The sequence below is a fragment of the Charadrius vociferus genome, unplaced genomic scaffold (assembly GCF_000708025.1).
Source record: "Charadrius vociferus isolate BGI_N301 unplaced genomic scaffold, ASM70802v2 scaffold161, whole genome shotgun sequence".
Lineage (NCBI taxonomy): Eukaryota > Metazoa > Chordata > Aves > Charadriiformes > Charadriidae > Charadrius > Charadrius vociferus.
The window spans coordinates 7,577,384-7,591,846 of NW_009646928.1; the positions used below are offsets into that span (position 1 = coordinate 7,577,384).

The window sequence follows — 14,463 nt, forward strand, 5'->3', positions numbered from 1 at the left end:
GTGTACCTGTGAACTTCTATTGGAAGGTAAAGAATCACCTCGGGTGTTTCTATTTGTTTGTTTAATACTCTCTCACATAGGGTTTGACCTCTTCGTTGGACCACTTGCCTTCAATTACACAAAGGCATTTTCTTTTAAGACAAGATGAGATCATTAGTAGATCCTGAAATAAAACCCACAGTGACTTGTATTTTAGAATTGCTTGCAAAATAAATAAATAACAAATATTCTTTCAGCAGACCATGCTGCAATCCCATGATCCAGATGTTTGCATGTTGGAAATTCATAAGGAAGCTTAAGTCTGCCTCCTGTAGTGCAGAAATGATTCTTGTGAATTTTTCTGCCAGTATGACAGGTAATGGTCAAAGCAGCAGAGAAGACAGGCAGGAGGAAGATGCTTCTGACTTTGCTTCTTTAAGGTACACTGTTCACCAAACAAGCAAGGGGAAAACAAGCTTTGGGTCATTAATGTCTAACAACAGTTGTTACTGTTTAATGTCTTTGGGCAGAGGTGCAAATCCTATGGTATTGTAGATGTCACTTCAGTTTTTAAGTACAGTAGTCAGTCAAGTGGAGTCCTTAAAAAACATCTTTGCTACACTTGTGCTGGCAAGTTGCAAATACCAATCATTAAACAACTGCCTCTCTCCCATGGCAGTTCATTCCTATCACCTAGTCCAGATGCTAGCATGACTGTCCACACTGGTGGCTGATTTGACACTGCAGCGTTTCTTCACAATCATGTTGATGTATGCTTTCATGATCTTTATTATCTCGCCCACCTAGAGAGAGAACACAGTAGCAGAGGATAAGCACATTAAAAAAAACTGATTTCATTGAGGCATTCCAGACATTTTGCAGAAAAAGATTCCCCTTGTCCAAAGTCATGGCACAAAAATTTTACATGTTAATACAAAATGTGAACATGACAGTAAGGAACGAAATGCTTGACAAGATTGTGCTCTGGGTAGTGACATTTAAAGGCTTGTAGCTCAAAGAAAAGCAACTTTAATGCTACTAACCTTGGGGTTTTTTTTGAGTTTGTGAACTCCCCATTCATATATGGAAGGCAATAAAAAACCAAGCACACTCATGAACACCCAGAGTTTGAAATCCCCAGTGCACTGGAAGACCATGCAACTTTCTTCACTTTCTAAGCAGCATCATTTTGTTCTGTTTATCCCTGTATTCAAGAAGAGGTACCATGCCACTTTGGGCATGAGCTCCCTTCATCTTTTTCCTCAGCTGTCCAGTCCATTCAGCAAGAGTTTTTGCATATAAATTTGTCTAGTCTGTGGAAATTAGAGATTTACTGAAGTGCTAGTAAAACTGCACATACAAGAAGTCTTGTGCTTTCATATACCTGGGATGTTTCAAAGAACATTTCTCTCTCATCCACTGTAATTTTGAAGGTGTTAGGCTGTGGTGCTCCAAAGAAAACGATGTGCTCGTACTGGAAAGTTTCTAGTGGCTTAGGATCCCCTCGTTTGTAGACAGACACATTCTCTGTGCTGACTCCAAGCCAAAGATCATTTGGAAATCCACCCTCCTTGCACTGCAGAAAGAGAAACATGAAATTTTGCATAAATGCAGTGGAGGATTAAAACCTCTTTGATTCAAGGAGAAGCCCTCCATTTCTGGCTCCTATAAGACATTTCAACTCTTCAACCCAATAGAAAAAATAGGATGTCTGCAGAAGGAATCTCACAGGCACTCCTGCTGCAAAGATTCCAAAGTGACATGGCTGTGAGTCAAATACTAGTTGAGTAATAAATAATTGTAATACCTAACAGCTCTCACCAGACTTTGAGGTTATTTAGAAAGTCAATATGCTATTTATTATTTTACAGATAATACAAGCAACTTCCCATGGTAATACACCTAGGCAGCAACAAAACTGGAACTCTGGAATCCTACTTTAGCAAGCTAAGCACAGCGGTCTAAGTGACTCAGTCTGAGCAGGTTCTGTTGTATTGCTGCAGAACAGCATTGCACTTTTTTCCATTAAGGACAACAGAGCTTCATTTTACTTCCACTTCCACTAGCCGTCACGACCTACAGCTCAGAAAAGTTTCCCAATTCTATTGCTCTTCTAATGAAGTGGGAATTCACTGTCTCCCTTTATTTACCAGGGCGCACCAACTTGGTTGTTCTGTGCTCTCTGCTTCATACCTCTTTGGGTATGTGGCACTGCAGGCTTACCCTAAACTTACTAAGGTAAAATGCAGCTATTTCCCAAAATTCTCTTCTGCTGCTGAGCAATGAAATACACACAGCTGTATCTGTTCTCCAGATTGATGCCTCTCCTTGGCAGTAGCTACATGAGTTTATACATCGCTCACCTCAACATCAAAGAGGGTTGACCCATAGCCTGGCCACTCCTTTACAATGGACATGTATTTCACCATGGCCTGATGCTGAGAGAGGCCCTGCAGCTTGGTCCATTTCTGTGCTATGCTTGCCCGAGCAGCTGAAAGCTCTTCCTTTACCCACATCTCCATCATCTGCTCCTCTTCTACCTTCTGCTTCTTTACAGAGCCTGTCTTGAAGCTACGTTTCAATGTCCCTTCAAGGAAGCTGGTCCGTCTCCTCTCCAGAGTGTGACTGGTAGTGCCGCTGCTCTTTGTTGACTGCAGTATTTTGGATTTTAGTCTGTTAACTGGGTAGATTCCATCAAGGGTCCAACTTATTTTAGAATAATCTCCATGAAGATACTGCAACCGTAGAGCTGCCAGGCGCTGCAGAGTGTCTTCTGGTGCAGGAAAATGACCATCTATGAGGCTTTCATGAGCCTACAAGCAAACAAAAAGTCCCCCAAACTCATTAGAAAGCAGACACACACTTTATTCACAGCTGGGTCCATGTACAGATTCCTATGATATCTGCCCGTCCCAGCAGGAAAGACATAATTCAGGAGGTCAGAGTAGACATTATAATAAAGAAGTCAGAGTTTGTAACTGGTCAACGCAGGGGGAACACCTTTTTCTGTAAGCCTGGACAGGACTGAGATCTCTGAGGGGCCTCTATCCTGTACTGAAAGTCTTACAATAAGGGCTTTTTAGGTCTGGAACAGATGGGAGAGACTGGAATTGCAGCAATTTGTTTTGTGCTGTACCAGCTACAGTTCCTGTGTGGAGGTTATATTAAATACCAGAGAGTCAGATGTAATAAACTCAAGACTCTTAACCTCAGTCTCATTGCACACCGGCACTACCCACGTCCTCCTCTTTCACTTGATTTCTCCCCCAATCTTCTTGCTTTGCTTTGCCTGTTTATATTTACGGGTGTTTTTGCTACATCTATCTAATGTCTGCATAACATCTACTCTCCTATTGTTACTCCTCTTCCACCACTCTCTGCTAGTGAAAGCTGTGTAGGCTGAAAGCCTCACCAACAGGGAGTGTGGTACAATTGAGTTTCCACAGAGTACCATGAGGTCTTGTTCCTGACTGTTTCCTAGACATTCTGTAGTCAACAGTACTTAATATTCATTTCAAGAAAGCCCTCTTAGGGAACCATTGTCTGTATGACATACATGCCACCCATTTGACTGTCATCTTCATGACACCGACCCCCTTTAACACTTATTATTTTCAACAGCTATGATTTTCTGGAGAAAGATCAAAGTGTTCATTAGAAGTAAGAAAGATGGGACAGATCATACAACTGGGTTCTCCAGTCAGTTTAGTTTTGCATCCCTAATTGCAAGGTTATTTCATACCAGTGTGATCTCTGGCCTAAACAGCATTGTTGTGCTATGGGTTATAGTGACTTTAAAAAAAAATTACTCAGCAGATAAATATTGTCAACTACATTTTCGTTTCTTTTTTCTGCAGTACTCTTCTAGTGCCTCTCTGTTAATCAAAAGAAACTGGCCAAAAGATAGGATCCTTTTAGGCAATTCCTGTAACACCTCAAGGATGTGCTGTTCTTGTAAGCTGACACACAGATAGCTAGATGTAAAGAAAACTGGAAAATCTATGTTCTGCAAGCAGTTACTTTTAATGATTGTTCTTGAATAATTATTCAAATTTCTATTTCTTTTAAAATCAAAGATAGATTTTAAAAGCATTTTATTATCATTGGTCTTCCAGTTTTTTGAAGCCTTTGTTCATTTTTCTTGCTTTTGTTCTAATACTCCTGTTCCCTATAGAACTTCACAGTATATCTGCTTAGTAGATTCCAGGCAAAAATCCAACACGCTAAATTCTTCTGTTCAAACCAGCATTCCCACTTCTAATGCAAAGGTAAGCCAGTTTTCTGTATATTCTGTGCTTCTGTGACCCTGGAAACCAAATAATTCTCCCAGAGTGAGCTTACCTGTTCAAACATGAAGGCAAACTCCACACCATCTTTGGGAACATTCTCAATATCCAAGAAGCAATAAAGCTTAAAATACAGCTGCCACTGTCCTTCCTCCTCTTCTTCTGCAGAGCCAGCCAGTCTGTAAAATAGGAAAGAGGATGAGAGGGGAAAACCCCAGTAGCCAGAAGCACAACGGCACTGGGATGTTCACAGTGCATCTCATAATATGAAGGTACCCCTGGATTTCTGAAACAGAAAGCATGCAGAACTACCTAATTTACCAGGACAATCTCAGTGCAGCACAGTTTCTGGTAACTTCCATTTTTTCCTCTGAATCACATGAAATTTTGATTCAGAAGGACCCAAAGTTCTTATCTGATATACTTGATCAAAAAATGAGATCAATGGTTCTAGATAAATGCAAGAGTTGGGGGCAGGACACAAAGTATTTCCCATTTTCAACATACCCTTTCCATGTAATCTTGTGACCCTGAAAAGCATCAGCCTTGCTGCCATTTGGAACAATTTTAATTTTGTCTTTAGAAAAGATAGAAAATAGACAATGTCATTGCCAGCTTCTTTCGTAGTTTATTTCTTTCTTTGTGTATCTGGCCACAAAAATCACAGTCCGCAGTAAGAAATTAGAGCTGCGTTTCTCTGCCCAAATTATTGCTCTGTCTTCTGATATAGCTATCATGATCCCTGGAGGTGTTCAAGGCCAGGCTGGACGTGGCCTTGGGCAACCTGGTCTAGTGGGAGGTGTCCCTGACCATGGCAGGGAGGTTGGAACTTGATGATCTTTAAGGTCCTTTCCAACCTAAACCATTCTATGATTCTATGTAAATGGAGAAGATCACTATGAGACTTAAACTGTCCCTGAACTCTGCTAGTAAACCGTTACTCTTTGATAAAGGCACTACTAATTTTGTCCTGACACGGTGATAAAGAATGCTTCTTTGTCACCAAAATAGGTGTGAACATGGTTTTCCATAGTGAGAAAGAGCACTTGAACCTTACCAAAGGGAAGTTCAAACCAGAGTAAATGGTTGAATCACTGCAGCTGCTTTAGATGAAACCACCTGAGCGTACTATCACTTAACCCAGTGTTACATCCAACTAGGAGTTAAATATTTTATGAAACATTCTTCTACCTCTCAAACTTGGCCAAGATATCAGCCACAATCACCCGACTCTCAACAGCACGATCCACTTGCTGATTATGTTCAAAGAGTGCAAACATATTACGGCTGTCTTCCATTGCTAAACCTCGGATCAGCTTTTCAACCACCTGCAAAATCGGAGAGAGACAGACCACAGAGCAGATCACACACACTTCCACAACTAAGAATCAGTACCTCTTCAGGACACTCATCATTTCATAGATCTCCATCACATTTCTCCCTTGGTTATCTCATTTTCAGATTGAAGAATTCTAACCCTAAAAAAATCATTCCCTGCAAGGAAGTCATTACTTCTGTTCTTCTGTGAAGATTACTTCGCTGTTCTTCTGTGAACCTTTTCAATCTCCACTACCCTTTTGGAGATGGGGGAATTAGAACTCTGCACCAGATACAGGCATCTGATGGATTTAGATGTCATGATGATATTCTCGGTTCCTCTAGTAACAATTCCACTCTACTACTATTTTTACCTCTATTTAGCACAGATGTTTTCACAGGTGTGCCTACCATAAGCTGGAATCTGGCTTCTGACCTGCTAACGATTAAGTTACTGGTAGAATAATCCCTTTCAGAAGGATTAAATTATAAACTGAAATTTCAACCTGTCCAGAAAACTATGTTTAGCGAAGTCTTCAGAATTACCACCTTTCCAGAACACCAAAAAAGTTTAGGTTTTGCAATACAATTGTTAAGTGATATACTACAACCTGGGCGTAGGCCTTGCATAATTCTGAGCCTGCACAGTAAGCTGAGCTTTCCCGACAGGCTTTGAAGATACAGCAAAAAAAAAAAAAAAGTAATTAAAAAAAGAAAAAGATAAATTGGAGATGAATGGGAAAAAGGAGTCCCTTCAACAGACCCGGTATCCAGACACAGAGATGTGCTCACACCTAGTTAATGCTACTAATGCATTACCTCCCCAGCGCTTGTGTGGGAATTGATGGTAATTTTACAGGAGCCACCGCCATGGCAGTACACTGTTGTGGTCATTTCTTCACGGGTGAGAAGAGCCTGTATTTCCTCCTGGGAAGGCACAAACTCCCTCGTCTTTGTTCTCTTCAGGGAATCACTTATGAATTGCGCATACCTGTCTATTTCTGAGCCTGGAAAGAGGTCTTTTACCCTAATTGTAAAGAGAAGCAAAAGCAGCCCGTTACACAGTGAACCAGAAAGCATGTGTATTACCATATAACTTGGACTACTGCACATAAAGAGTTCAGTAGAGACAGTGATGTCAAGTGCAACCACAGGAACAATGAGCCTGCTTATTTCCTAAACCGTACAACCTGCTTTTACTAGTCATTCCAAAGTCACTTCAGTGGCATTTCTCCGCGATGTAAGAAATAAGCAGTTCCAACTTTCAGGAGTGTAGTACCAGCTGAATACAGCAGGATTAACTATCTTAATTTACAAAACTGAGATTATAAACTACAAAATCAAATGTAAACTTGCTTCATTTATTCTTAATTGTTTTTTTTAAGTTGCTGGCCGTGCTTCAGCCACTTTTATAGTATTTTCCAGAATCAAGAAGGTAGAAAGTAGATGGTTGTATACGGTTATCTTCCCTCCAAGGCCAGCAGTTCTAAGTATAACATTATCTGCGACTTCAGTGATAAAAACATGAAACGGCAACATGGAATATTCCTCAGCATCTTTTAGAACCAGGCCCTGAATGTAGCTATTTGGTGTGCTGGCACAAATTTCACCTTACTCTTTCCTAGCTTGGAAGGAATCAAATAGATTTTATTGAGCTTTCTCATCGTTCATGAATGGAGTGAGGGTACATGGCTGCAGCTCAGCCCCAATGCAGACTGCTTTTGAAAGCTGCATTAGATGCTGATCACCTAATGCTGAACATCATGGGAAGAAATATAAATGATTTAGTTCATTAAAACTGGAGGTTAAAGCAGATTAGAAATACAAATTGTAAGCATTATGTGCTTAGTTAAGCAAATACTGAAAAATTATAAATTGGATTTACAGTATAATCCTACTCCACAGTACACATTTTGCCTGTGGCAGCTGCAAGGTAGTACGTATTTCAATGTATATGAAAGTATACCTGCAGGTTGAGAATGTTTGTATGGACATTAGTAAGCAGTCGTTCATTGGCTGTAAATCCACTTTTAACACAGTCTCATGGTATTCTGTGTGGGTAGTCTTACTTTCCACATCCTTTTCACACAACAGACGGGTGGCAAGGGGGGAGTTTGAATACAACAGAACAACTGGTAGCAAGAATTGGGCGCAAAGGTAGGAGGCTGCAACACCACAGGAAGATGTTTGCACAGGAGGAAGGTGAGACAGATAACTACACAACAAGCAGTGGAAGATAAGCAGAGAGAAAGGAAATAGGCTGCGAATGAGAAGGACGTGTACCTTCTAAGGTGGAACTTGAGGTAGCGCAGGATCCCTCTACTGGGCAGAAAAGTGCAGCTCATACATGACATCAGCTGCCAGTGGTGCAGGTTCCCAGTACTGTTGGGATGCGGCATGTGATTAGTTTGTTTGATTAGCTGACAGTACACTTCATCACGAAGGGGCTTTAAATCATGGCAGGTCTGCAGGATGCCTTGGATAATGGGTATGGGGTCAGACACTGTCTCGATTTCCTGAAGGGAGTTAAAGATCTTCACTGCTTCATCCTGTAAGCTGCTGTAACCCTTCTCTTGTTGCACTGGGGAACGATCACAAAGGTGACAAGTGGTGAGCATCTCCATCATTTTCTACCGGCCCAGCAATGCTACTAGCAACTGTACTAGTCCATCACAAAAGAACGGCAACCTGAGCACTAGCTCATCTCCTGAACTTAAATTTATACTCGAAATTCATTAATGCTTCCCCTTCAAATGTGCAAATGCAGTTTTAATTAGTATTTGCCAATATCTAACTTGTCACCATTGCAAATCCATTTTTTTGGATATACTGCGCAGAAAAGCAGAGTAATGTTTTTAGGGGAAGTTAACATTGAAATCAAGTTCAAGCTTCAGTGTCTGCAGATAAGGTGCCAAGAGACAGCTTTTGGCACCTCATCTGCAGACACAGGTGAAGGGGTGGCAGAAAGTCATCTCCTCACCTGAGAGCAGCTCTAAAGCAGAGGGTCACTCATGCAGTTAAAGCTTCAGGTGCCTGAATGCAGACACCCAAGCCTGGCTTACATACTTCCAAAATTCTGTGTCATGCCGATGTTAGCTTTGACCCCTGAGCCAACACACAATTTTGGTGAACTGCTGTACCACAGATGCACCTTTTACCTATCGTACAGATTTAAAATGCCTACACCAATACCGGTTACATCCTTTAAGCACCTAAATGTCTGCTTTGAATTGCTCAGAAGTGTGTGATACTACCACACTGCTGCAGGCTGGCATCCTCCTTTGTGCATCTCTGGGGCTACAGGCCCTTCTGAATCTCCTCTACAGCCACTGCTTCTTCAGTGGCCATGCACTGATTGTACAATACAAATACACAGCCTGTGGCAACAATTTCCACAGTGTAAGTACTTGCTCTGTAATTTTTCTGTATTTCAGAATTTATTTTTTCTGTGCTTTTAATCTACCACTTAATTTAATCCTTGTATCATGAGAGACAGCGAGCAGTTACTCCCTTTTCACTTTCTCCACGACAGTCCTCTAGCCCTGAAAACTTCTTTTTGAGGCTGAAGAGTCCCGGTCTATTTAGTCTCTTAATTGTAGGCAAGTCTTTCTATGCCTTTGATCATCTTTGGGTAGGTTTTTACTACTCCTGTATCTTTGTTGAGATGTGGAAGGCCAAGCTGCATCCTGTATTCAAGATGCAGGTGCATGATACATCAATACAGCAGCACAAAGACTTTCTTTTTCCTTTTCTAAGCTTTCAAAACCTTGCATTAGCTGTTCTGTTTTGTTCTCAGCACAAGAGTTGCCATTTTCATAAAGCTATGTAAATTTGTGTTCACTTTCCTAAGCAGAACTAGATCACTCAGACCCGTCACTGCCTATGTGGCAGACTGTTTATCCCGTATACATTGCTTTGCATATCCAGATGGAAATTAATTTCTGAAAAGATTTTGTGGCCCAGTCACTCCATGTTAGAGATTTTTCTATAGGTCTTCAACAGCAGCTTTCAGTTTTCGTATGCCCGTCTGGAATCATCAGCAAATCACTTTGGTTTTCTGGTGGCCTATCAAACAGTCTAGCTCTTTCATGTTCCTGAAGCATTCGAAGAATGGATTCGTTTAGTCTGGTTTTACAGCAGCTTCTGTATGAATATTATCCCAGTGCCAGTTGCACGACGTAATCCTGTTGTAGGATTTCCACTGGAGCCATTCGCAACCCAGTTGCAGCTCAAGGATGACAGGCTGCACATCCCCCAGATGGATGATAAACTATCTGCCCCCATTTACTTTAAAATTCAGTGTTCTTAAGATACGAGGCAGTGGACACAGAATACATTCCAGGTAGAGAAACAGACTGCTCCCTCTCTCTGAACCCTGTGGGCTATACTGCCCCAGATAGACTTCACCTGCATAGAGAGAGCGTACAGACCACTTTTGTGGTGCTCATGCTCCACATTGATCCTCAAAATGTGAGCGGATTCTGTCACATAGGTAAAATACTTACAGCTGACACTAACATCTCCATATGGCAGTGGGAGCAATGGGGAATGCAAAGGGTGCTGGGTATATCGCAAGATTGGGTTCCTCCTATATGTCTGTTCCACTACTTCAAAATTTGTGCTGTTTTCCTGGGGAAAAAAAAAAAAAAAAAAAAGAATTATCCTCAAATCGGGTAGTCTTTCGCAGGATATCCTTACACATTTAGATTCAAGCTCAACCACCTTTTCTAAGTTTCTGGAGGTCCATAGAGGGACTAAGTGACCAAAGCATAATCCACATATAAAAATTACTCTGTACATTATTTCTGAAAAAAAAAATAAGAATAGCCATACTGGGTCATACCAAAGGCCACCAAGCACAGGATCGTAACTTCAAATGTAGCTTATGGCTGATACGTAATGCAAGCATGTACAGGCATGTATGGCATGATTCCTCCCTGGTATAGCCTTCAAGCTTTCAATAGTAAATGGTTAACGGACTTTCTGACCACAGATCCACCATGTTTAGTATGTAATAATGAGCCTGTTCTTGCTGAATCTGTCTGGTTGTACTACGTGTGTTTACAGAACAGACAACCAAAATGCACACAGTGTTCAGAATCCGGGCCTGTCACTGTCATACACACTGGCATCAAATTCTTCCACATTTTGTCCTATCTTCCTTCCTTAACAGTACCTAATGCTCCACTTCTCCTTTAATGCTGAGCTGAAATTTTCCAAGATTCTCCATAATCACCCCCAGCTCTTTCTTCCTGAATAGTTACTATCTAATGGCATCTAGTTTAGAGCTCATCACAACGTGTATGTTTACATATACACCTCTTCTGAAATATGCTTTGCTGTGTCTTCTAATATGATTCTACATTTAATTTGCCAAAGTTTCTGGAATTAAGCCTTTTAAAAAATTACTCCTGCTACAGTGGCACAATTTCTGCTATTTTGAAGGACATTTTCTTTCCACCCCGCACTCTGCTATTTAACCACATAAGCCTAAAGTGTGAAGAGGACTTCGGGGTACAGCAAAGTCACATGGCTGGTAGGAATGGAAGTTTTTATATTTGTGCCTAGAGGATGCTTAGGAGAGGAAAGGATGAAGCAGGGATTTGCAAATACTTGATGGCGTAATCCTGCATGCGATTTGTAATTGCACAGCAGCGGTAGCCAAGATTTACACAGATCATCCTAACGCAAAATAAAGTTTACCTAACATTCAATTATTAGTTGCACAGTCATTTAGGTTTCTTTTCTTTTCCCCCTAAGACAGCAGCCCCATTTCTTGCCACATTCTCAGCAATGACTGGGTAAGGCCAGGGGTGATCTGCCTGCTCCCAACTCACTTTGGAATTAGCGTGATGCCACCTACCCTGATGTCACGAATGAGTTGCTGTGTAGGTGTTTCTATGGGAACTTTGCTGTCAATGACACCTTGAATGGCAGAGGCCCAGCGCATAGCTTCATTCAGCAGCTTCGTGTACAGTCTGTAGGAGTGCTTTCGCCCATGGACAATGATGTTCCAATAGCCTGTGGAAAAACGAAGAAGGTGGAAGGTGAAACTTGCTTCCCTGTTATCTTCTCCTTTTGTCTGTAGCACGTGGCTGAGGAAAACCCTTGCTGCTTTGATAGCAACATATGGTGTGTCTGGTTAAAATTGTTTAAGTAGGCATTAACATATTTATCAGCAAGATAAAAACATATTTATCAGCAGGAAGGACCCAATCCGAGTTTTGGTACAAAGACAGCTTTCCAAGATACAAGTATCTTGCAGTGTAACACGAATACTTCCCTGCCAACCAGGCAGCTCATTTTCACAGACAGGGTTTGGGCTACACTATCAGTTAGAAAATGACCACTCTGAACACAGCACCCGGTCAGATTGCCAAATCAATTCTCATGAATTTTAAAAATAACATGTTTAACATAAATTGAGAGAACAGGTCAAGGCGATGACAATTCACTCTGCTAACGGCAGCCCTAGACATCTGTTGCGAGTGAGCAGAATAAGTTTCCTCTCATCTCAGTTTACTAAATGCTTCCAGCCCTTTTTAAAAATATCCCCGAGTAACTTCACTACTCAAATGTCCAGTATTTCAAATCTTGTTCTGAGGTCCACCTTCCTTGACACGGGGATTCACCCTTTGCCTCATAAACCCCAGTTCCCTCCCAAACTCATAAGGCAAGCAATGGAGGATCGTGCCAGGTCCTGCCTTCCCAGAGCTGTGTCACACTGCAGAGAAAGCAAACAGAGGCCCTTGTCAATCTTTTGTTTCTAACAAGTTGAGTGATGCTACAAAAGAGACTTACAGTGTACGCCGTTCCTCTTATTTAAGAGAGTAACATTGACCCCAGCGACAGATGTGGGTTATGCCACAAAGTGACAGCTATTTATGGAGATGTACTGATAATTGCAGTGTCACCTATATGAACTCATACCCCCTTCCCTATTTGGGAAACACTTAGATAAATAGTGATACTACTCAATGAAAAAACATCAGCGCTGCATATCTCCATCAGGTGTGAGGGACTTACCATCACTTGCACACTACTCTCTGGCCCTTTGCAAGTCTCTTACGGTTTCTGTGGGGAAAGATATTTGCAGCCAGAGCCTCAGATAACATTAAGACTATCTCCTCAACATGACATACCACCACACTCCTGCACCATCCTCTCTTCGGGCAACCCCACACATGGAAAGTCTACTCATTACCACTTTCTTCCTCTTACCTGTGTCTTTAAAGACCCTCTCATCGGGCTGCACTACAGAGCAGAGGCTATTGAGCACAAGCGTGCCAAGCTTGGCAGCTGTGCGCTCAGATGACTTGTAGTAATCGAGGGCAGTGTTTGTCAGAACAAACCAGCGTTTCTTCATCTTCAGAGAGGACATCTTGTTGCTGCTCTGAACCTCTTTATGAAGCCAGCCTAGCACAGGAACACAAACACCGTCAGTGGTCTCACCACCACAGTCATCCTGTCTTTTGCCTGGTGGCTCTCTAACTCTGGGACCAGAACTCCACCTCTCTGCAAAAGGCTCATCTGGGACCTACCAGCTCTGCTTTACTGGATATAGCAGTATCTTGGCACTGTCACTGTAAGAAATCGGCCCACAATTTTCCACATCCTTCAGCCCTATGTATTTTTTTAATCAATGATCGGTGGTTTAGTTTGCCATCACCGTGAGGGCATCCTCTATTCAGGATGCTTCCCTCAGAAGTCACAAACATCTGAATAAATAAGTTACAATTCATCCTTCCAAAGAGATGCCAAATGCCTGTCCAAACCTTGATGGAAGAGGTTTGGTGATAAATGTCTTCCAGTAGAAAGATCTGTAAGCATTACATGCATCTCTTCCTCCCACAGACAGGAAAAATAATTTCTCTCTCATTTTACATTCCTCACAAAAGAAAAAAAAAAAAAAGAAAAAGAAAAGAAAGTTCAATACTATGAAAGAAAAAATGACAGTCTGTATTGCTAAAGCTGTCAAAAAGATAATTTTATATTTCGAGCTGTAAAAAGCAATGTCCACCCACAAGGCAAAAAGTTCAAAGAATGTGGGACTGAGCCGAGGTTTCATATAAAGAAAAGATAAAGAGACAGACCTTCCTGAATATATGCCTTCATGTCTACACCGCTGTCACACACATATCCTACTGTGAAGCGCAGAGCATACAATGACTTTGCAAAGGAGCATTCTTTTTTTAATTTAACTAATGAACAATATGAGATAAAAAGAACTGTTGCCTTCCAATTAAGTATTTTCAATTTAAGGTAATTGAACTGTTGTCTCATAATCTGCTTTATATCATTCAATCTCCTTGAAATGTTTTAAGACTAGCATGGAATGCCTATGCCACTTTTTGGTGACCCTTTTCTTCTTGTCCTCCTGCCTTGCGATGACCACTCTCAGACCTTTATTCCCTCACAGATACTTTCTGAAAGACGTAAGGCAATTTGCTCATGCACTTGCTTTCCACAGATTGGATCAGAAGTGTCTTCGTTCATTTAAGACTATGTGATTAGCTGAAAGTACTAAGGCACTTTAAAAATATTTGAGCCAAATGGGGGAATATTTTGTAATATGTGTGTGATCGCTACTCATGTATTTCCTCCGTCTCCAACTAAGCCCTAACTAGAGACATAATTTAAGTCTTTTGCTCAGCTTCAGAGAATTATTCTCACCTCACTATGTCTACCATAATCAGGTTAGTTTGTTTAGCTGAGGACAGCAGACAAAGATCTCTCTCCCTCTCTCTCTACATGACAGGTGTCAGAAGGAACAGAGCTCTCTGAAAACAAAAGCTGCAGTGTCATGTTATATTCAGCCCAAGCCAGCTGCTCCTAAACAGCAGCCATGCTCCCTCCTAATTCCCTGATGGCATTTGCTGGA

At 41.4% G+C, this 14,463-nt stretch overlaps 1 protein-coding gene across 1 annotated transcript in view; it reads right to left on the minus strand.

Annotated features, from left to right (window-relative positions):
* Positions 1 to 395: 395 nt before the first annotated feature.
* Positions 396 to 14,463, minus strand: part of LOC104294962 (unconventional myosin-X-like) — an 83,060-nt gene continuing 68,992 nt past the window's right edge. The window contains exons 34-43 of the mRNA XM_009894656.1: positions 12,804 to 12,998; positions 11,446 to 11,603; positions 10,088 to 10,211; positions 7,866 to 8,163; positions 6,402 to 6,609; positions 5,457 to 5,593; positions 4,321 to 4,444; positions 2,343 to 2,792; positions 1,364 to 1,555; positions 396 to 782 (exon numbers count right to left, since the gene is read on the minus strand). Coding sequence (XP_009892958.1) covers positions 669 to 782; positions 1,364 to 1,555; positions 2,343 to 2,792; positions 4,321 to 4,444; positions 5,457 to 5,593; positions 6,402 to 6,609; positions 7,866 to 8,163; positions 10,088 to 10,211; positions 11,446 to 11,603; positions 12,804 to 12,998 — 2,000 coding nt within the window. The 3' untranslated portion in view covers positions 396 to 668. The remainder of the gene's footprint in view (positions 783 to 1,363; positions 1,556 to 2,342; positions 2,793 to 4,320; positions 4,445 to 5,456; positions 5,594 to 6,401; positions 6,610 to 7,865; positions 8,164 to 10,087; positions 10,212 to 11,445; positions 11,604 to 12,803; positions 12,999 to 14,463) is intronic.